The sequence below is a fragment of the Lampetra fluviatilis genome, chromosome 18 (genome assembly GCF_964198595.1).
Source record: "Lampetra fluviatilis chromosome 18, kcLamFluv1.1, whole genome shotgun sequence".
Lineage (NCBI taxonomy): Eukaryota > Metazoa > Chordata > Hyperoartia > Petromyzontiformes > Petromyzontidae > Lampetra > Lampetra fluviatilis.
In genome coordinates this window covers 3,976,631-4,000,345 of record NC_136292.1, presented here as the reverse complement: position 1 = coordinate 4,000,345, position 23,715 = coordinate 3,976,631, and the positions used below count along the sequence as shown (strand labels likewise).

At 45.3% G+C, this 23,715-nt stretch overlaps 2 protein-coding genes across 3 annotated transcripts; one reads left to right on the top strand and one right to left on the bottom strand.

Annotated features, from left to right (window-relative positions):
- Positions 1–469: 469 nt before the first annotated feature.
- LOC144937010 (epithelial cell adhesion molecule-like) lies at positions 470–11,250 on the bottom strand. Its single transcript, XM_078864247.1, has 9 exons — positions 11,160–11,250; positions 9,209–9,379; positions 6,638–6,896; positions 5,514–5,588; positions 5,327–5,390; positions 5,084–5,182; positions 2,404–2,580; positions 938–991; positions 470–690 (listed from the first exon to the last, which is right to left on the bottom strand). The coding sequence occupies exons 1-9, from the start codon at positions 11,248–11,250 to the stop codon at positions 640–642; spliced, it is 1,041 nt and encodes a 346-aa protein (XP_078720373.1). The 3' UTR covers positions 470–639.
- A 6,203-nt stretch (positions 11,251–17,453) lies between these two features.
- On the top strand, positions 17,454–23,243 carry LOC144937103 (calmodulin-1). Of its 2 annotated transcripts, XM_078864370.1 has the most exons (7): positions 17,454–17,655; positions 18,964–18,975; positions 20,156–20,186; positions 20,317–20,460; positions 21,329–21,435; positions 21,942–22,077; positions 22,501–23,243. In XM_078864370.1, the coding sequence occupies exons 1-7, from the start codon at positions 17,653–17,655 to the stop codon at positions 22,527–22,529; spliced, it is 462 nt and encodes a 153-aa protein (XP_078720496.1). In that variant the 5' UTR covers positions 17,454–17,652; the 3' UTR covers positions 22,530–23,243. The 2 variants fall into 2 exon arrangements, with proteins under 2 accessions (XP_078720496.1, XP_078720497.1); XM_078864371.1 differs by lacking the exon at positions 18,964–18,975.
- The last annotated feature ends 472 nt before the right edge of the window (positions 23,244–23,715 follow it).

The following is a 23,715-nucleotide window of genomic DNA, read 5'->3' as shown; positions in this document are numbered from 1 at the left end:
ATATACATTTTTACAAATCAGCCATTTGATTTTGTAGGTTCTCACCCTGTTCTGCGTGGGTTTCCTCCCACAGCTAAAAACATAAAATATCATTTGAGTGGGCCAAACGTCCCAATGCTGGACCCTCCTGAACAAGAGTCTTGGGACTGGTTGCTTTCTTAGATAAATAAGTAAATAGTATTTTATTATATAATCAATATATGCTGTTGTGGACTATAATGGGTAATAACGCATATAAACAAAACATGGCAATTCGTCACTAGTTCAGCACACCACAATGTAAATGTTGTGGGTTTACTCTCCAACACACCAGTGTGCTGAACTCGTAACGAACTAGTAACAGATTCCCATGTTTTGTTTACTTGACACATCTTACGAATTGGCTGGTTTAACGACACATTTATATTTACGTGATCTAACCCAAAAACCTCGATTATGGATAATATTGGTCGCGAAAGCCTACGTCCATAAGCCTACGTGTTAAACTGAAAGCCTACGTGTTAAACCAACATCTTTTCTTTGCTTGATTGTGAGTAAAAAAAAAAAGGGGGAAATCGTGTTGGGGAAGATGGTACTATTTTGCACACAATTTTGGTAAGAATAACTTATTGTAGCATTTGAGTGTTCAGCGTTGAAGCATCATTCAATTTCCATACTTCCCTCTCTTCTTTCCACCATCTCCTGCCCTTCCTGGTTGAAATTAAAAACAAACGACACACAAATAATGCATTACAGCTGGAGCTTTGATGCCATATATTAATCGAATTTAACAATCACAAACTCGACACCCATCACTGCATAGAAGGGAAGGGACACAATGCACTTTTGATGGTACAATGCATACAATTATGTTAAATAATTTATAAGTGTGACATACTCAATAGTTAATTATGTACAAATGCTTATCTGTCTTTGGTTCATTATGGTTCAATATTACCTCGATGAAGTACACCCTGTACTTCTCCTCCTGTGATCGCCGCGTGACAACAACCTGAAATGAAAGAAAAATATGAAAACATCCTCATTGTTCCAAAATAGATTAATGATTGTGTTCATCAAAGGGAAATATGGATATCCTTACTTCTTCCAGCCCACGTAGCTAATGCACAAGAGTAAAAAACTGATCACACTAATCATGCTAATTCTCTGAGTGATCCATCAACCGTCCATATAAGTTGATGGGTTTGTGGTGTGCATCACAATGACATCTACCGATGACGATGATAATTATTGGGGCATGGAACGATTCAGTCCCTTGCAGTTCAATGAGTTGTCACAATTCACGGTTTCCATTCATTTCAAGAACGTTTTGATGTTATACTGTGCCTCTTGTGGCTGTTGATGTCAAGTGAATCAATTACACACAACGTACATGAATAAAAAACAATACATTTTGACATGGACGATTCGATCCACGTATCGTGCTTGTAAGACTAGATTTTTAATTAGTGGATTGTTGCATTTTTACATGTCGAATGGTATACGTTGGATGCCGGTGGGGCTGATTGTGGGAGGTCAGTCATTCTCCTCTGCTGCCCCCAGTCTGTAACTTCCTTCCCCCAGCCATCTGGTACTTTTGACTTCCTGCTTCTATTCAAGCCGCAGGCTCAAGGTCTTCCTCTTCTGTATGTACGTTCAACTTCTTTCGCACCGTACGTAGCCAACCGTACCGTGCTGATCGGAGATGTGGGGGAAGGACACAAAAAGCAGTCCTAAATACATTAGTTTTAAATCTTTATTTAAAAGTGAAAAGCGTTCCAGACGGCCACAGAAGCGCATCTGAAAGCGCGTGACTTCCTACCTGTCTACAAAATAAATGTGCTCACTGTGTCTGTGCTGTCCTGAGATACGGTCGCATTTAGACGCAAAATAAATACAAATTCTACACTTGTACCATTGTGATCAGGGACATAGAGACACATTCGGAGTTGGGGGAGCAAGTAGCTGCGTGTGCATTATGATGAGGAGCCACTGGTGGTCGATAAAGGCTGCAAGAAGAAGCAGTTCGGCATATTCACGTTTCCCCTGATATGTCAGCTACCTCGCCTGGTATGCAGCATGTTGTGGGTCGATCCCGACACTGACGCCTGCTGTATATTTGGAGTTTGCATGTTCTCTCCGTAATCGGGTGGATTTTTCTCCGGCTCCTCCGGTTTTTCTCTCCACGTTTAAAAACACGCGTTTAATGTACTTGGCTGCTAGAAATTTCCACGTGATAGGTCACTTCGTTGGGCTATCATTTGTGGCCAGGTCGCTTCTGTAAAAGAGCTGTATAGCTCAAGTGGGCCTTACCTGGTAAAATAAAAAAAAGTTTAATTTACATTCCCATGTCCTTGAATAAGAAGACTCTGATGATGATGATGATGACGATGGCGAATGACAGCGATGACCACTTAGACTCACAAACACGGATATTCCGGTGAGAACGGCGAGTGCGATGACGATGATGATGGCCGCCACGCCAGGGAACACGCTCTTCATGTTGATGCGCGGGGCCTCGTTGTCGAAGTAGAGGACGAGGACGACGCGCGGCTCCAGACGGTGGCCGGCCACCACCAGCGGCAGCACGTTGCGTTTCACCTGCTCGGCGCGACCAGACGAAGGCGACCAACGCCCTGAGCGGCCTGCACGAGCACTGCTGGGCCAAGATTCCGTTAGCGAGCGCCCACCTGGCGAGACGTGTACGGCACGGCGTGGCCTGCTGGACCTCACCCGGGCCACCTTTGCTGTTGCCCCAGTGCTGATGTTTAGAAACCGCAACAAGGTACTCAGGTTGAGAGGCCCTATCGACCCAAGGCAGGCACCAGGTACTCAGCTGAGGTCCTATCGACCCAAGGGAGGCACCAGATACTCAGCTGAGGTTCTATCGACCCAAGGCAGGCACCAGGTAATCAGCTGAGGTTCTATCGACCCAAGGGAGGCACCAGGTACTCAGCTGAGGTCCTATCGACCCAAGGGAGGCACCAGATACTCAGCTGAGGTTATATTGACCCAAGGGAGGCACCAGGTACTCAGCTGAGGTTCTATCGACCCAAGGCAGGCAGCAGATACTCAGTTGAGGTTCTATCGACCCAAGGGAGGCACCAGGTACTCAGCTGAGGTTCTATTGACCCAAGGGAGGCACCAGGTACTCAGCTGAGGTTCTATCGACCCAAGGCAGGCAGCAGATACTCAGCTGAGGTTCTATCGACCCAAGGGAGGCACCAGGTACTCAGCTGAGGTTCTATCGACCCAAGGGAGGCACCAGGTACTCAGCTGAGGTTCTATCGACCCAAGGGAGGCACCAGGTACTCAGCTGAGGTTCTATCGACCCAAGGCAGGCAGCAGATACTCAGCTGAGGTTCTATCGACCCAAGGGAGGCACCAGGTACTCAGCTGAGGTTCTATCGACCCAAGGGAGGCACCAGGTACTCAGCTGAGGTTCTATCGACCCAAGGCAGGCAGCAGATACTCAGCTGAGGTTCTATCGACCCAAGGGAGGCACCAGGTACTCAGCTGAGGTTCTATCGACCCAAGGCAGGCAGCAGATACTCAGCTGAGGTTCTATCGACCCAAGGGAGGCACCAGGTACTCAGCTGAGGTTCTATCGACCCAAGGGAGGCACCAGGTACTCAGCTGAGGTTCTATCGACCCAAGGGAGGCACCAGGTACTCAGCTGAGGTTCTATCGACCCAAGGCAGGCAGCAGATACTCAGCTGAGGTTCTATCGACCCAAGGGAGGCACCAGGTACTCAGCTGAGGTTCTATCGACCCAAGGCAGGCAGCAGATACTCAGCTGAGGTTCTATCGACCCAAGGGAGGCACCAGGTACTCAGCTGAGGTTCTATCGACCCAAGGGAGGCACCAGGTACTCAGCTGAGGTTCTATCGACCCAAGGGAGGCACCAGGTACTCAGCTGAGGTTCTATCGACCCAAGGCAGGCAGCAGATACTCAGCTGAGGTTCTATCGACCCAAGGGAGGCACCAGGTACTCAGCTGAGGTTCTATCGACCCAAGGGAGGCACCAGGTACTCAGCTGAGGTTCTATCGACCCAAGGCAGGCAGCAGATACTCAGCTGAGGTTCTATCGACCCAAGGGAGGCACCAGGTACTCAGCTGAGGTTCTATCGACCCAAGGGAGGCAGCAGATACTCAGCTGAGGTTCTATCGACCCAAGGCAGGCGCCAGGTACTCAGCTGAGGTTCTATCGACCCAAGGCAGGCAGCAGATACTCAGCTGAGGTTCTATCGACCCAAGGCAGGCACCAGGTACTCCGCTGAGGTTCTATCGACCCAAGGGAGGCAGCAGATACTCAGCTGAGGTTCTATCGACCCAAGAGAGGCACCAGGTACTCAGCTGAGGTTCTATCGACCCAAGGGAGGCAGCAGATACTCAGCTGAGGTTCTATCGACCAAAGGGAGGCAGCAGATACTCAGCTGTGGTTCTATTGACCCAAGGGAGGCGCCAGGTACTCAGCTGAGGTTCTATCGACCCAAGGGAGGAAGCAGATACTCAGCTGAGGTTCTATCGATCTAAGGGAGGCACCAGGTACTCAGTTGAGGTTCTATCGACCCAAGGCAGGCACCAGGTACTCAGCTGAGGTTCTATCGACTCAAGGCAGGCGCCAGATACTCAGCTGAGGCCCTATCGACCCAAGGGAGGCAGCAGATGCTCAGTTGAGATTCTATTGACCAAAAGGAGGCACCAGGTACCCAGATGAGGTTGTATCGACCCAATTGAGGCCCAGGGCCGGTTTAGATATCACTCGCCACTCATGTTTACCATTGTGCGGAATCAAATCCGCCTCGCTGAATTCATAGCAGAAAACTTTTGTTGTGTAAGACTAAGGCATGGCGACAATCTTAAGCTCGTCGTTACACTGAACCTGGCCAAATTAGATGTTTTATTGTTTTATTTTTCTACTTCTTCCTCTGTGAGTTCCTCACTGGTTCCCCACTGTCACCATCCCTCTTGAGCAACTTCTTGAGACACAAGAGGTTGTTTCCCTTTACTTCACCCAGGACATCCTCTGACACAGTCAGATAGCCCAGTCCTAGATTATTCTTCTGAAGGAAAACCTCGAGTTGCATTTATCGTCACTTACGTCCCGTTCCACGTAGTATGCCACTGTCGCGATGTCCACAGGCTCCTTCGTGTTGTTTTCACTGATCTTGATGGACACCTTCAGTTGGGTTTCCTTCACCTTTGGACAGAATCGTGCTTATATTAGCGTGTGTATGTGTACGGCTGCATGTCTAACAGCTGCACTGCGAACATAATCTCTAGGATAAACTGTGGCATTAGTGATTTAAAAAACATTCGGAGTGTAGAGAAACATTAAACTTACGCTTATTTCTACAATCTGGCTCTTCTTAATCGTGTATTCTCTCACCATCATTTCTGCCACTCGTCTGCGTAAGTGGGGATAATCACACACAGTGAATACGAATAGAAAATCCTCAACAGCATCATCAAACAGCTTAGTATGACGTAACGTGAGTAAATGATGGTGTGGCATGTGACTGCAGCAATACCGTTTTAGTTCAGGTGTTCTCCCCAGAATAATTTTGTTCGTGTCATCTCGAAACTCCAAGTCAATCTGTATGAGACTGTCATCACCACCACCATTGTTATGACTCACAACAATGTGTATAATGTGTACGTGTGTAATAAGAAATTGGCAATTACTACTGTTATCACCTTTGTTTTTCGAAATATAAGGTTCAGTGAATAATTTGTTTTGGTGATTTTTTTTTTGTAATTGAAATTCTACACATGGTGTTTTATTTTTAACTTGACCAAAGATCATTTTCATCCCATTACCAGTTTGTGTACACTCGGTAGTGTGATCCAGCAGGGCAATGATGACGCAAGCAGGTCCTCTATGCATGAGTTTGACAACATGTGAATTGTCGTGGTGAAAGTGCAAAATTCAGAGAGGGCAGTGTATAAGATGCACTTCGAAAGGAACTTATTTTGAGAATGTTCTGGACTTTTAAGAACATCATGAGGCAACTAATATACTTCTTGCGCGGAGGCTTACAAGATTTCTTCCACAAAGCAACCCCCAATCGCTGGCAGCGATGTATTCGTGTAGAAGAAAACTACTTTGAAGGGGACCAAATTAAAAACTCACAGTAGACCAATTACATATATAACAGATTAACTCCCTATATTTTTTTACTAGATCATCATCCCGTATTGCACTTGCTTAAGTGCAGATCTCGGAAACTAAGCAGGGTTGAGTCTGGATAGCGCGCTTGGATGGATGATCGCCGTGCATGCCAGGTTCTCATGAGCGTTTGCAGGGCTGTTGCTACACTGTGGTTAGCAGAGGGGAGTGTAGAAAATTATCGTGTTAGACTGCACTCTATGCGGCCACGTCTATAATCCCCAACTTCATTAATCCGCACAGAGCAGCGCGAAAGAAGTGTGGTCAAATAATCCCTACGACCCGCACGGCGTGGAGAGGCCGTCATCATCCAGTGGATTGGACAAATGCACACGTACGGGCATTGATAAGTCCACAATCATAACACCGTTCCACGCTTTGCGCACAGGGTTATTGTCATAAATCGTCACGGCACGTGTATGAAGCAGAATTTGAGAAATACATAATTTTGTTTTTTTTATCTGGGGGCCAGTACGCAACGCTTACTGCACTTGGACGAGGCGCACGCACTGCGGGCCGTCCACCTTCTTGTCGGTGACGCGGACGCCGGCGCTGTCCACACACCAGCAGAGCCCCGAGTCGCTGTCGCACTGCTTGGACTGGAACGAGCCATTGGAGTGGCAGGAGGGCTCGAAGGGCTCGTCCAGGTCGACGAGGTCCCACACCTCGTCGCTGGCGCTGCTCCCCGCCGCGCTCTGCCGGTTGTGCAGCATCTCCAGGTGCATGAGGCGACACTTGGGGGTCACTGCAAAGGACGAAGAAGACAAAGATCCCCCCCAACCACCAACGCCTCCCCCCCCCCCACCACCGTGTAGCCTTAACAGACTTTTTGGGGCAAGAGCTTTTTGTGAGCAGCACCTATGTAGGCTGGCACAGGACACGACCGGGGTGTGGGTCGGACAGCACCACGCATGGCCAGCCGACTTTGTCTCCCTAGTGGCGACGTTTAGACATCATCGCACCAGGTACTCATTTGAGGCTGAGTCGGCCTAGGGGAGGCCCCCAGGACCGGTTCAGATAATCGTCACTGGGGTTGGCCATGGGCAGGGATTGAACTCGGGATATCGAACTCGGAACACAAGCGCGTGCACACCGTGTGCACGCGCAGGTGAGTGCAGGGCGTGGAATTGCAAACATCAAGGGGTCGGACCTCCCACGGGTTGGAGGATGATTTTGAAATTCACGAAGAGGCGTACGGCGCAAGAGGACAGTGTACTGAAAGGGCATTATAGTGAGAGTGAAGAGGTAGGCCCAAGGATCCTGGAGCACGTGTGCTGTCTCCACTGCCACCATGACTATGATTGAAATACCCACCCTACAGAATAAGTAGCAGGTGAAAACATTCTACAAGGGCTGAAGTGCATTTTTCGAAGGCTGAAATAGAAAAAAAAATCTCTATACATTTTTTAGTTTTTTTATATGAATGAATGTCCACAAACAAGAGTGGTACGTCTATGTATGTTGAACTTCTTTCGCACCGTACGTGGTCAACCATGATAATCGGAGATGATACAGGTCACGTGGTAACTGAAACACCCAAGGGCACGGGTTCACCTATTGTGTCAATCCACCACCTGCTCCGTTTCGTTTTCGGACATTGTCTGAATTCGCACGGTTGGTTACTTATGGTGCGAAACAAGTTCAAAATACATGCATACAAAAAAAAAATTACATGGCCAAAGAAAAATAAAACCCTTAACATCTAGCAATGTGCACCGTTGCAGACCCAGTTACACTAAATAATGTGTTTATTTTACACGGGTTAACCAATCGCCATCAGTCTTACTACTTACGGCACGCTCTGCCCGTGATGACACTGCGCACTTTCCACGTCGAATCCGGCTTCGAGAGGAGATTTCACTGTGCCTCGGCTGTGTTTGAATCATGCGCGCCTGGTGTGCCATGGGTTTGATGTGGGCTGAGCCCTGTTAGCCCTGGCCACCCGCCAACCTTTCTGCCCTCCAAAGCAGCACGACACGACATTCGCATACCTCTCAACCCATGCGGCCTACCCGTATTCTTGTACAGGGAAAATTGAGTTTTCAGGTCCATACGGCGTTCAGCCGTTTCAATACGGACACAGAAAACAATTTTGATTTAAAGCTCTCGTGACTGCAGGGATTCATATTCTTGGTTCTTTCGGTAAAGTCACGTATAAGCGAAATAATAAAATAATAAAAATACTAAATAAAATTCTCACGACGTTTCAATTGCAACACAAGCAGTCATCATCAGGTGTGAAAACCACAGCAAGAAATGTTTTTAATTATTATTTTATTATTTCCCTTCTACGTGACTTTACCAAAAGAACCAATAATATAGAAAACAATTTGTTTACGTTTCTCTCTTGCGATGGAACTTCGTAGGATGAACGTTGCGGTGCTGACCAACGAGGGGTCTGGGTATGGCCTGTAATCAAAGGTTTGTACACGAAGCCATCCAGATATACAAACACAGACATAACTTCAACCGTGATGATGGGTACAAACTGAGTAATCATTGGAAAGATTTTATTGACCATGTAAAAAAATATTTAACTACATATATATTTGTACCATCTTATTTGACAGGCAATATTCTACTTTACCGAGTGTTGACATCCCCAGCGTTTAACAGCACTGCCTTTTTCGTATTTGGATTGTCAGCCAACACCGGTTACAACCCCAAGTGCACCGATTGTTCTCTTTTAGCCCCGCCCACCCCCCCCCCAACACGTTCCATTCATTGGCTACCACATTCAGATAAGCCCCTCCCCCCTCCACTTGTATTTAAGAGCTTGTCTCTTGGAATTTTGCCTCACTTGAAACAGTAAATTTAGCTGTGACGGTCCCACCTGATGACGGAGACTTACTTGTGTTGCCTCCGAAACGTCATTTATTATTTTATTTCTATTATTATTTTTATTTCTATTATTATTTCTATTATTTTTATTATTTATTTTTCCCTACGTGACTTTACCGAAAAAACCTAAGAGTATGACACGGGGGGGGGGGGTGGGGGTTGGCTCTACAGGCACCGCGCGTGGCCTCATTCAGGTAGCGCACGTGCGCGTCTTACGCCGGGTGCAGTTCACCATGGCGTGGTCGTAGGTGCGGAAAACGGCCTCGCAGGTGCCGCAGCGGTTGGGGTGGCAGGTGGCGTACTCGTTGTACTTGCAGCGCGCCTCGTCACACACCTCGTCGTACTCGCAGGTCTCGCTCGCCGGGTTGGTGTCCGGGCACTCGTCGTCTTTGGAGTGGACCAGAGTTGCACGTCCAGGGGGTGGGGAGAGGGGGCACGTGAGACAAACACAGACACAGACAGACACACAGACACACACACAGACACACACACAGACAGACACACAGACACACACACAGAGACACACACAGAGAGACACACATACACACACAGACACAAACACACAGACACACACAGACACACACACAGACACACAGACACACAACACAAACACACGCAAAAACATGAGCGAATACTCTGGGATTTCAAGCAGAGGGCGAAACGCAGCAAAACCCGCCCGCCCGCCCGCGCTTACCTGCCCACCCATCGCACACAAATGATTCGCTCTTATTTTGTGTTTTACTTCGGAAGGCTGTGTTGTTTTCACGCTAGTTTGAAGATTCGCGAATGAGAGAGAGAGAGAGAAAAAAAATACCAAAACAAATGTTTACGGTCCGGTGTACCCCCATTACGGCACTCGAACGCAGTGGCTGTGTGCTGGACTATAACTTTAACGTCTTATTTGCTTTGTGATTATCAATGAAGCATCACAATTGCGTCGGCCAGCCTCGGACTCGCAGTCTGGTACTTATCCACGAGATAACGGCTTGTGTCAAGTAGTTCATGAGTGCTACCCACAATTGCGGAGGGGCTGGGGTCTCCATGGAGATGAGGAACCCATTAGTGACAGGCATGGTACATGCAGTTCCTTCAGCATGAACACAATAATTTAATGGCTACAGAAGCCAGAAGCATTCACGAAACCGCATTGTGCATAATGCACCGGTGCAAGTCACGCTGTGGTCATGGCCTGAGTCATACATTACGATGGGTCATGCAATGTGAGATAATTTTCACATTGCATGGAAGAAGTGAGTAGCATTCCTAGGGTGTGAGTATATATATAAAAAATGTACAGCCCTTTGTCAATTTTCTGCAGGGTAAAAGCCTCCCCACACACCATGTCAGTCATGGGGTTGTTTGACCATACTGCACTGTGTGGTTTCAGTGCGGAGTTGGTGAATGTAACTCGGGTAGTCTGGTTCAAAGTGGAGTGCGAGCATGACTGCGCCATCAGTGCACCCGAGTGCACAACACATGCAGAATTACAAAGTACATGTTCATGTATACATGTTGACTGTAAAATGATGGAGTGGATTTATTCTAGTGACTACATTTCCCTGACAATATGTCGTACTGGTGAACACGATTAAAAGTAAACTACATGGTGGAAACATAAGTGGTACTCCAAGACGAAATTTATGTCTCGATTCCATTGTTTTTTTAACATGGTGTAAACACTCCATTGTGTTAATGATGGGATCGCAGCTAGCTATTAAAACAGCAACAAAGTTACTTAATTATATTGCATGTACTTTATAATGAATTACTGCTTGGGGAATGCAACTTCAAAAGTATATTGATCTAGTACAATTACCACTTAAATCACAGCTGCTCTACATAAAATGCAATAAAACATTCACATTTCCTTGTCAGGACTCGTTCTGCACAGCGTATTGGGATGTTGTTGCATTTATTCATTATACTGTTTATGACTGAGCACAGATTCACATAGTGCTGGACTTTACAACTAACCCATTATATGAGGGACAAATGATGAAATTAATCTTATGATAGCTTTGCATCGTTCAACAACTGACTATAACAAACAACAGGTGAAGTTTTTGGTGAAAGAAAAAAAGCCATGACCACTTTATCTACTTAAATGCCCCCCAACAATGTAGGCAACTTCACACGTGTCAAATATGATTTGAGTTGTGCCTCTTACCTGGCACACCGATGACCACGATCACAACTGAAACCCAGAAGAATGTGGTGATGAGAAGCAGCCGTGTGCGACAACGCTCATGGGTCCCCATTGCCCAAACACAGTCTTTGTCTCCCGCTTCCGCTTCCTTGTCTCCCTCTGCTGGGGCTTGCCGTGTGCTCCACAGACCAGCCACGTGCCGATCCGTCCAGGTGACTTTCTCAGAAGCCAATAATTGGTTTCATGGCACAGCCACAGTCCAGTTTTGAGTCTCACAATCCAGCCATATGTTCTCCACTTCAACTCAATGTTCCACCGTTCAGATGAGTATTCCAGAGGGCAACTAAGCGTCTTACAGGATAAACATTTGTTTTACAGTCCAGTATTGTGTCTCACAGTCCAGCTGAGTTTCTCACAGTTCCAACCACGAGTTATGGCTAAAGTCCAGGTGATTGTTCCAGAGTTCAACGAATTGTCTCACAATTCAGGCTCAGCTTTGTGTTCCACAGTTCGGTCTTGATTCCTACAGTCCAGCTGTGTCCCCATTGGTCCAGGAGCCACTGGCTTGCCTAGCACCCATCTAGAAAAACTGCAGAAGGGTGGCCAATGAAATGACCTCACCTCTGCGAAAACGCCCCAGGCAGAGTAATGCACTTTAATGACCGGCACTGCAAATTTCACACATGGGTAAGTTTTGTAGAATTAAGCAAACAATAAACAACCATAAATGTGAGAGTTGTGTGCACAGAGGTCAAAAAACAACTTCAACTTTAAAAATAGACACTTGGACGAATGTTATAATATGTTTAGATAATTATGACCCAGGCGATCAATGTCTATATTATTTACAGAAATAGTTTTATACATGCAGTTTGACAAACTGAATAGAAGTACTGTATTTGCCTGCCAATACTTTAATAGCTTCAATATTAACATACAAGGTGCATGTAACGTATAATTAACATTTTTCTAATCCGTATGCATTATTTAATTAAGAATGTGAATTATTTTCATTCTGAATAGAACACGCTTAATACAAGCGCAATAATTCTTATATACTTTATCTTCTTCGACTCCCCTAAGGTCTTCATAATCAGCCATTATCTATGAACTCCTGGGTGAAGACCACTCGAAGGTGTTTCCATCCCTCTGCCATTCTGCCGTTATTCTTGACAACAGGCATTTTTCCCTTATAGTTGTGTGTTATGCCCAAAACCAACTTAGGTTTTGTTTTACATTCAAAATGATTTATGTAACTTTCTAATCGATGTGTTCCTCTTCCTGTCTCTTCTGTCCCTGCCTCTCATTGAGGTAGTTTGTTAAACATACAAAACATCAGAATAAAAAAAAATATTCAGAAAAAAAAAATATCTTCTTGGTTCTTTCGGTAAAGTCACGTAGAAGGGAAATAATAAAATAATAAAAAATAAAACATTATAAAATACAATTCTCACGACGTTTCGGCCACAACGCATGCAGCCGTCCTCAGGTGAAGAACAGGTCTGTCGGAAAGACGCTGTTCTTCACCTGAGGACGGCTGCTTGCGTTGTGGCCGAAACGTGAGAATGTTTTCTGTCTTTCCGACAGACCTGTTCTTCACCTGAGGACGGCTGCTTGCGTTGTGGCCGAAACGTCGTGAGAATTGTATTTTATTGTTTTATTTGTATTATTGTATTATTTCCCTTCTACGTGACTTTACCGAAAGAACCAAGAAGATGAATCCCTGCAGTCACGAAAGCTTTAAATCGAAATTTAAGAAAAAAAAATAAACAATCCTATCTGTTTTCTTCAACGCGTTCATCAGAGTAAAGATTTGCATTGAACAAATAGAGAGCTCTGGGTCACTTTCACCTCTTAAATAAAATAACCGGGGCAATGAGTTTGCCTCTTATGGAATACAATCGTGTATTCGTGAATTGAAATGTGATTTGTGCGACTACTCAACTGTGCTGGAATCCAATTAACATCAAGGGCGAACCGCATCTCACATTGGAGACGGGGGTGCAACTGAGGCCACATTCTTGAGGAATTCTGTTAATAGCAGGGGATAGCCAAAATTCACAGCTAAAAAAGCTACACTATTCCCATGTCAATTAACAAGTAGCCAGCATTCACTGCTGTCACCGCATGAAGTTGCTTGGCACAGAACGTATGGACTCTTGCGTTTTTTGAACCCTGGAGTTTGCTCTACTTTATTTTATTGACTGAAATTAATTTCATTCGTCTTGCCTTGGTCATGTTGGTGACCAGGGCCACTCTTGTAAATTCAAACTTTCGTGGTGTCTTGAGTTCTCTCACCCGGCTCAACGAAATATACTTGAAACTTGAACACCAATTTGGTTATGCGGAACATTTCACACTAACACATTCTACAAACATACCAACACCGTTTGGCAGGGGGCGCTAAAACATCATGTACACATGCGCGCGCCCCAGGCCTTTAACGCAGACTTGCAAAAAGGATGAAATTCCTGACCTCATTATGCAGTTCAAATGTGTTGTTGGCATGAGGACACCTTGTCGAAATGATTTCCCGACGATCGGGTCATCACTAATTGAGTGGCACGTTGTCACGTCCACAGCAGAGGCAAGCTGAACGTTGATAACGCATTCGTGTATTAAAATAGCAGCTGCAGATATACTGTATACCACATATCCCACGACCGACTAAGTAGCAACATTAATTCATGAGCCAGAGTCCATTAATTTTCTGACGGCCCCATGTAAGACTTGAGCACGATTGTCACAAGTACGGCGCACATAATATAGATATTTAAACAAGGAAAAATTGTGCTCATAAGCATGTTTTATACAAATGGAAATTTACATCAACGGTTTGATCTTTTGTTTAAATGCACCTTTCACCAAGCCAATCATTCTACTGCACATTTTCTCTTGTGCGATTCGTGCAGGTTACCTAATTGATTAATTGTAAGAAAATTGTCGTTGAAATGGGCTATTGTTTTTCAAATTAAGCCATGAAATGCTTTATAAAACGTTAATGACTGCGCTGAATTTATTGAAATCCAATGCATACACGAAACCTGTTGCATGCCACGTGATTTGTAATCGTGATATGGAATGACCATATGATATTGATGATCACATTAGCAGAGAAAATTACGTAAAGTTTTATAGCTGCAATGTATCACACTTGTACAGAAAGCAGCACACGTGCACGCACAGAATGTAGTCGGGAAACCGAATCGCAAAGGGTTGGCTCTAACTCGCATCTCGCATTGGCCCTCTTCAAGTTTATTTAAGATTCAAGTTCTGTTCAAAGCCCCAATTAGTGGCTACAGGGGTTTAATTGCCTCGCAGCAGCGAGTTAATGCCAATTATATTGCACAAACGTTGCACACAGCACACATCATCGTCAAATTGACCACGACACAGTGATTTGCTTTATTGTTTCCCTTTGTCATTTAGTTATCCATTGTGAGATTTCAAGTAGGGTGTAGGTGTACTGGACGTGTGTCGTGTTGTTGTTGTTGTTGAAGTGTATTGTTTGTAATATTCCTTCATCTCATCCCTTGCCGTCCACGTGACGACCTCGTTTTTTGTTTTGGGCTTCAACAATGGGCTAAGGGCGATTATCTGAACCGGAATAGGCAAAGTAAACTTGCAAATAAACAGCACAATACTAGCAGAAAGGTTTCAAGTTGTAGTCCATGACAACCTGCATAAGTAATTCGCTCTGGATCCATTGCAATATAACAACATATCCGCTCCGCAGCAATCAAGAGACACATACCACATCAATCTCGATATACACACACATATTAGACATAGTACTGTACACCGATGTAAGGTGTTATTACATTCTATAATATATAAAGTATCCTATGCAAATAACGCACGACTTAAAATGCATAAACAATGCCCCTCTGTGCGCATGGAACGATTCATAACAACGAAATGCTGCTCACGCGGAATATGATGACCGCTATGTATGGAATGTTCACTATGTGGGCAATGCGTCGCTATATAATATGATGATAGAGAGAATAGTGTGTGCCGTCGAGGAAGCTTGCGAATAAATGATGTATTTAATGGCGCCAACACTTTGACGCATTGCAGACACGGCCTCCTCCTTCTTTGAAGCTCCACACACACACACACGGCTTGTGTGTAAATAACTACTTATACTACACAAACACACACACGCGCGCTAAATGCAATCGTAGCTACGACAAATACCAACGCTGTTTATTGTACTTAATTTAAATGTGATTTAAACCGTAGGCGGACCACCCCCCCTCTTTAGAAATGTCTGGCTTCTGTTTGCTATAATGTCTTATTTCTCAGCTTTAAGGCTTAAGAGGCAACTATGACAGATTATATTCGGGTTTACCTTCCAAGTATAAAGGTTTCCCATACTTATTTAATTATTTTTGGTGTGAATACGCTTAAAGTGCGGTGTTTTAAATCCCTTAACCTCATCATGTGCAGTATATTTTCTTGGTGGGGTGCATATATTTGTATATAGTTTTAAGGTTGTTTCGTCAATGTCTGGAACATTTGAAAGCATAGTTTTATCAAAACACATGTCAGTCAAGTTAAGGATCTCATAAAGGGGCTTTTTGGTTGGTTTATACCCTGGTATGTTTCCATTCCGGATCTGACAACAACACTGCTTCACTAACCCAGGTTCGACTCCTGTTTGCTACTGCACGTGGCCGTTGCTTTACGGGATATCATACAACATCTGCGCGAAAATATAAAAGTTTAACTTTTTGCTGTGCAACATGTGTTCCTTTCAAACACCACCAAGACGATATGAACTGTAACTGTGTATTGTGTAGGTGTATGCACATCGGCTGGGGTGCAGTCATTTGAACCAAGTGAGTCAACATTGAGGATTGTTTTTTTTGTTGCAAAGGTGATCTGACATTCAAACGTAAGTTGACAGTAAGTAAAACAACACAAACACCGCAGTGATGAACGTGCCATCATGATCATGCGGGGTGGGGGATAATTGTAAAAAAAGAACATCGGACACGAGGCGAGCTTTAGCAAAGTCAAACGTTGCACACAACTCATTGACGGAGGTTAACCGTTTGAAATCGCCACATGAGGTCGATCAAAAATCACTCATTCCAAAATGTAAGTAGGTCCATGTATAATATTTGTAACATATTCCTGCGGAGGGAGCCGGCGTGAGTAGGTTAAACGTTGAGTTTTATAAGGGCACCACGGGGTGACCAGCTCCTCCCCACCCTCTCACCCCCCACCTAGCCCCACCCAGCCCCTCCCCACCCAGCCCCTCCCTCCCCATCCAGCCCCTCCCTGCACGACGGACGGACGGACACAATAATCCCCTGTGGGCTGGTGGAACCAGTGGGTTCCTACCAGTAAAACAAATTGTCTTAGGCACCAAAAACAATCCCAGCAAATGTATTTTAACTGGCGGCCGCTGACTTGCGCGCCTTGCCACAGGGTGGAAGGATCCTCGGCGGGAGGCCACGTGGGGCTCAGGCGTGGCCCTCGTCCGCGTTATAACCGGCGTGGCCCTCGCCGGCGTTATAACCGGCGTGGCCCTCGCCCGCGTTATAACCGGCGTGGCCTTCGTCCGCGTTATAACCGGCGTGGCCTTCGTCCGCGTTATAACCGGCATGGCCTTCGTCCGCGTTATAACCGGCGTGGCCTTCGCTCGCGTTATAACCGGCGTGGCCTTCGTCCGCGTTATAACCGGCGTGGCCTTCGTCCGCGTTATAACCGGCGTGGCCTTCGCTCGCGTTATAACCGGCGTGGCCTTCGTCCGCGTTATAACCGGCGTGGCCTTCGTCCGCGTTATAACCGGCGTGGCCTTCGCCCGCGTTATAACCGGCGTGGTCTTCGTCCGCGTTATAACCGGCGTGGTCTTCGCCCGCGTTATAACCAGCGCGTGGTGAAACGCGCGCCCCGGCGGCCACTCGGGCTCGCGAAACGCGCTTTTTGCCGCGCAAAAACAAAAAAAAATCAACCCCTCCCTGCTCCCAATTCACCACCTTCTCTCGTCACTTCGTCGTCGGTACCATTACCACTCTTCGACTCGGTACCAGGTGGGTGGCCCTGTGGCCCACCACGCTAAGACTGCACGCGCGCGCCCTCGGTGGTGGCAGTCGCAGCAGCAGCAGCCGCATCGCGTGGCAGGGCGAGCGAAGAGGAAGGAAATCAAACGCTGGGCTGGGGTGGAGCTGTGGGTTGGTGGCAGCGAGCGAGAGAGAACGGTGGGTGGCGCACGAGAGAGACCTCAGGCGGAGCTGAACGAGCCATCGGAGAGGGGAGGGAGGGAGAGAGGCGAGGCAGGGAGGAGGAGGAGGGGACGAGAATCGACAACTCTCGCGTTCGTGTGGCTGCGGCGATAGCAGTAGCAGCAGTAAGCCAGAGAGCAGCAAGCGGCAGTAGCAGCAGCAGCAGCAACAGGGCAGCATCATCAGCAGCAAGAGCAGTAGTCGTCGTTTCTAGCAAGCGGCAACAGCAGCAGCAGTAGCGAGCCAGATACAGCAGCAGCAAGAGCAGCAGCAGCAGCATGGTAAGAGGCTGCGGATACCCACACCGCCGCCATTCATTTCTATTGCCACGAACAACTACTATATTACATATATGGTATGGTGTATGAAACGTTCTTGTTTGCTTGTGGTTTTTTTTCTCTAAGTCGGTGCCGTTTTAACATTTTAAAGTTCGTGTGTGTGTGGGTTTTTTGGGGGGTTTAATTTGTTTGCTGAACGGTTTTTTTTTTCGAGGTTGTACTTTACGTACGATCGTGTTGGGATTATTATTTTTTACTTGAGGTTCATATACGATACTGTGTTGGTGGTTGTTATCGATCACGATGCTTGTTGCATCGGCGCAACTGCCATCGCTCGCTCGGATATTAACACGATTCGTGTAGTACGATGTTGCAGTGTGTTCGTGTGTAAACGCAGCGTGTGCGTATATATTCTTACAGTACGTGGTTGCGTTTTGGTTAGATAGTATTTTATTTATTAAGCCACGACCCTTTTTTTTTAAACGTACGTTGACGTAATTGCTATCGGGCGGTTTTTTTTCCCTCTTGTGCCCTGTTTTATGCAACAAATGACGGTAACATTAAAACGCGAGGGGAGGAACGTCAATAATACTGTTTTAAAAGTAAATTATATTTGGGAGATGGAAAACTGAACGGCAAATTTCATCTTAACCGCTCCAATTTTGAGACAACCCAAAAAAAACCACTTGATGATGGCGCTCCGTGAGTGCGGACGAGCGCAATTGCACAAAAAATGGATACTAAAAGTGATAAAATTACAACAAATATCTATTAAAAACATATAAATACGTGGACGTTAATGGCTCTGTAAATCAAGTGACACGAATTCATTACGCTTTCAAATTGGATGCGCCACCTGGCCCGTTGCCAGCCTGTGGACAAGCCCTCTCTCCCTATCGAATGTGGGCCCAAAATTGAGGGCCTCCTGGCCCTGAACCAAGGAATCTGTTATCTGCCAGAGCGGGCAGCACGCACTTAATAAAATCTTCAAGCAACAAAAAAAAACGAAGCCCCAAGAGTTATTAGACAAATTCATTAACCTAATGCAAGCCCACCTCCCGCCCAGCCACCACGCCTGCCAGTCTGCGCCCCACAGCACGTATGCATTTCAGTGCCTCGGGTCGTTATGAAGCCACCTTTTGGGGATTTTTTTTTAGTTATTTTGTTTTTTTGGGGGGTTTTTGGGATCGGCAAAGTCTAAAGTGAGCCTTATTATAACAAGTAATATTATTAAACATTTCTAAGTCATAACGAACTGCCATGCTTTGTTGCTACTGTCACCCCGATTTCCCACTTTGCATAAAAATTAAGGACACTACAAGCGTAAGTTATAACCGTTGTTTGTCAGTGTGGTGTTGCAAGCTGCATGCCTTTATTTGGTTTACTTAAAAATAAAACTTAATTCTGGTTATTGCGGTGATTGATTTGCAACGCTCAATTCTATTTTCAAGGTACCCCTTGTTGCTTCTGGGATGGGAAAGGTTTTACTGGTTCCAAGTACCACGTTTCCATGGACTTATGTAAACGAAACCGTGAATTAAAAACAATAAATGACAAGCTAAAGTTTAATTGGCAGAATTGCAAAGCACTTATGCGTCATATAATGCTGTCAAAAAGTTAATTATTAAAAAAAAGATACGTGTTTTGTACAGCAGTTACGGGGGCATGTAACTCGGCTATGAAGCCCTTTCCTGCCATTGAGAAAAAATTGCTTTCGTATGTGTGCGTTTGTGCGCCTGGCCGCTGTTCCTAAAAGCTACTCATTTTAACCCATGGATACCATCTACTGTATACCCTCGTATAAACAACACTTCTTGAGTACAAATAGCACTGAAGCACAGTTCAGTGTGCATGCCACGATGCCTTTGCCTTGACCGAATTAATTACATTCACATTAGTAGTCGCCGAGTATCGAATTTCATTGCAACTCAGAAAGGAAATTGAATTGAATGGTATGTGCAGGTTCCAATGCAAAGTACAGTTTTGTGCAGCGAGATACCTATCGGGATACAGCAGCAGGCTGCGTATTTTATGTGAAGGCTTCGCCATACAGGGCTACTCTGTCTTGCCGTGCATCATACGCAGCCTAATTTACTGGTCGATGGTCCCTAAAGTTGCTTTGCTTGTTGTGTTGTGCCGTACTGTGTGCGCCTCAATGGTAATACATTGCCACACTTTCACATCTCTCAGGGCAAATTGCAAGAGAATAACTTCAAAACTGTCATTTTAGGTTTTCGCTTAAGTTGCGTTAATAATTAACTTGTTGAACAACGTTTAGCTGAACAATTTGTTCTAATCATTCACACAGTAATGACGGTACTTGGGTTTTATTTAGTACACAGTAGTTTGATGTGGCTTAAATGTGCATTTTACAGCACGGCAACACGGTTAACGCTTTTCTCAAAAGACTCAAGTAAATTGTCAATTGCAGTTAAATACTAAATTAAATTACGTCGAAAGTTTGTACTTGGAGTAAGCCTATGTTTGTTCATCTCTCCTTCAGGCAGACCAACTCACTGAGGAGCAGATTGCTGGTAAGTTTTCAGTTTTGCCTCCGGTACTTTTGTAGTTTAAATTGGTAAATGTCACAAACAAACCCCACCCCTGCAGTCACAACACCCATTCCACTCTGAAGCGATGGCATGGCCACCTTGTTGTCGACAGAGTTCAAGGAGGCGTTCTCCTTGTTCGACAAGGACGGCGATGGCACCATCACCACCAAGGAGTTGGGTACCGTAATGAGGTCGCTGGGACAGAACCCTACGGAGGCCGAGCTGCAGGACATGATCAACGAGGTGGACGCTGATGGTACAAAACCCTGGGCTGGGCCCAGCCCACCCCCCCCTGGGCTCCCCCCCCCTCACCTTTGAGCTGCCTTGCCCTGCGAACACTGGCCATACGATTTACCCATATACTTGGTGTTTACCATGCACCATTGAGGAAATGGTACTGTTTATTAGTCCAGTTTTTCGTATTTATGTTTGTGTAATTATCTTGTTTATACTTCTTTCCACTTTGTTTACCGTAATTTACATTTTAAATGTACTGTTACATTTCAAACATTAGGTGTTGAAGTTTATTTATGTAATATTTTCAAATGAAAGATACTGCAGCAAAAAAAAAGAGACATTCCACATGTTCGAAAATCAATAACCGTGTGTGGGCGTGGTGACTTTCCTGAGCAAAACACGCCTCGTTTCGTCCCCAGATGCCCCGCCAGCGATAGTGTAGATGGCACGTGGACAACCACATAATGGGGCCTGGTTTGAGCAGAGCTCGTAACTAACCCCGGCTGGTCTGAAGCTGCTAATTAGTACCCTGAGAAACCTTTTACAAAGTAACCTTGCCCGGCAAGCCCTCACTGCCATTCCTTTCTGCCACCCTGCGGATCTGTAGTTTGAACAATGTCATGTTGCAGACTGCAGGTCAATAACAACAATTATTGACTCCCATTTTCACATGCATGATAAAAGCGTGGGGTTATTGCACACCTCGACCACCTGTTTGTTTTTTTGCAGTTCCCGATTGTTTTAAATGTAGACTGTTGTTCTGCACATGCCCTTTTGCCACCAGTGTTGCACAGGAGCAAAATGTCAAGTGGATAAGCAAATGCTTGAAGGCAGAAGGCACCACATTTTAAGATGAAATGCAGTCTAACTCGGCTTTGTGTTTGCAGGCAATGGAACTATTGACTTCCCAGAGTTTCTCACGATGATGGCGAGAAAGATGAAGGACACAGACAGCGAGGAGGAGATCCGAGAGGCCTTCAGAGTATTCGACAAGGTCTGCACAGTGGGGTTAAGTGGGGTTGTCTGGGTTTAATGTTAACCTGCTGTTTTGTTGGTCTGCTGATTCAGCTGCTCTGGTTTCCAAGGTATAAATCCTGATTACTGTAATAATCGTGGTTTCATGGGGCATGGTAATCTTGAGCCAAAAGTAATTGTAAACCTCCTGTAGGTAACGTTAAGCTTTGTAAAAATTAGCAGTATGAAATACATTTCAAGGCAGCCCGATTTATAAATGGTAGACTGAGCTTTGTAGACGAGCCGAGACATCCTCTGACCTAAGATTACATTTCGTGTTCATTAAAATGATTGCGAATATTATTCAGAATTGAATAGCAGTTAATTAAATGGGACATTTTGGAGAAATAGATTTGCTGGACAGTCAACAGTTTGGCACATAATCAATAACATTCTCTCAGATTGGCACTAACGGATGTTGCCGAGCATTGCACGTCTCTGCGAGCGAGCGCAAATGTGAGGTTACCTGTGTGCATCCGGGCACAGGACGGAAATGGCTACATCAGCGCGGCAGAGCTGCGTCACGTGATGACGAACCTCGGGGAGAAACTAACAGACGAGGAGGTTGACGAGATGATCCGGGAAGCCGACATCGATGGGGACGGGCAGGTCAACTACGAAGGCAAGTTGGGCATGCACACCACTAACAGCAGCAACACCATTTGTTGAAAATTGACGTAAGCGTGTGTACATCCATAAAATGAGAATGTGCACATCACTTCTCCTTTGCCCTCCCCCCCTCCCAAATTGTTTCAGAGTCGATATAGTCACTTGTCATGATCTGTTACGCAAATCTTGCGCATATTAGCATGTCTCTTTTTCGGCCGCACGTGTTGGGAACTGTACACAGCCTGGGAATGCACTGTAGTTGCATCATGAACCTGCGAAGCGTGGGATATTTTTGACACGTCCACCAAGTTCGCTTGGTCAGCTAGCAGCCCAGGAGGCTTCTGAAATCTGACAGCAGAGTTCCCCTTATAGTGACTACCCACATTTTAAACATCGCAGTCCATTAATTTGAAGCCTATTTTGCTTTATCTTACAGAGTTCGTGCAAATGATGACGGCCAAGTGAAGTTGTACAGTGTCTTACTGCATCCGTACGGAGCTTTGTTATTATAGTTTTGTTAGTTTTCTTTAATTCTTCATTTTGTGTTTTTAATAATTATTATAGCATATTAGATTTCAAGTGTATACAGCACAGTTTGGTGACATTTCCCCCCATTTAAGGTGAACATGTATAAATTCAAAAGCCTGGCCTTTGTTGAGTATCAGGATATCATTTAACCCACAGAAAATGTATGAGCTTCTTCGAAAGGTTTTCCAATTGAAGAAGAGGCAACATTTTAGCATTACATAAAAAGGGTTATGTAACTCGGTAGGCTGTAAATGTTACATGTAACTGTGTAAGCAGCAAGTGGGGGTTCCTTGACTTTTATAAGCAAGATTTTTTGCCATTGATTTATCAGAATGAGGTACTGCATTCAAAAAAAGATCATAAATACAGTCTGTTGTTACTCTCGTATCCGCATACTGTACTGTATTGCACTATTGCAAATCTGATATCCTTTCAAGGTACTCTACTACAGACAGATGAAATAAAAGAAACCCTTCACGTACTGTAATGTTATGTAACCTATTGGTATGTTGCATTTTGTACTGCTAACGTACCACATAATCCTTTCATGTAAGTTATGTTGGACTGTAGCATGCAAGAATAAATAACAAAACCCATTCCATGTTGTACATGTCAGATCTTTCCTCAATAAAAAAATGAACCAAAATGCAATGATTGTCTTGGAGTAAGTGTGAATGCTGTAGGGAATAGTTTGGTAAATGTGAGCCTGTCAAGCTAAGGGTAAGTGGCAAATGGGTTACCACATGTTTTAGTGCTAAAAATAGTTGCACATGACCCACATCCCTCTAGATGTCATGGGGCAAAACATGAATAAACCTTGGCTGTAATCAAACCTGCTCAAGACATTCCTTAAGAATGTGGGCCCCTGGTATCGTCTTACAGCAGACCCCACCACACCTTATATGTCAGTCGATGTCGTCATACCAATGTGAAAATGTCTGAAAATGTGATCTAGTAACCTGCACAGTGGTTATGTTGCTACTGTGGCCATGCAGGTTAGGGCTTTTCTCTTTAAGTGACGGTACACTACATTTAGATTGTGTGTAATGGAGTCTCAGATGAGCCAACTGCGATTGCTTAGGACGGGTCGGCAACCTACGGCTCCGGAGCCGCATGCGGCTCT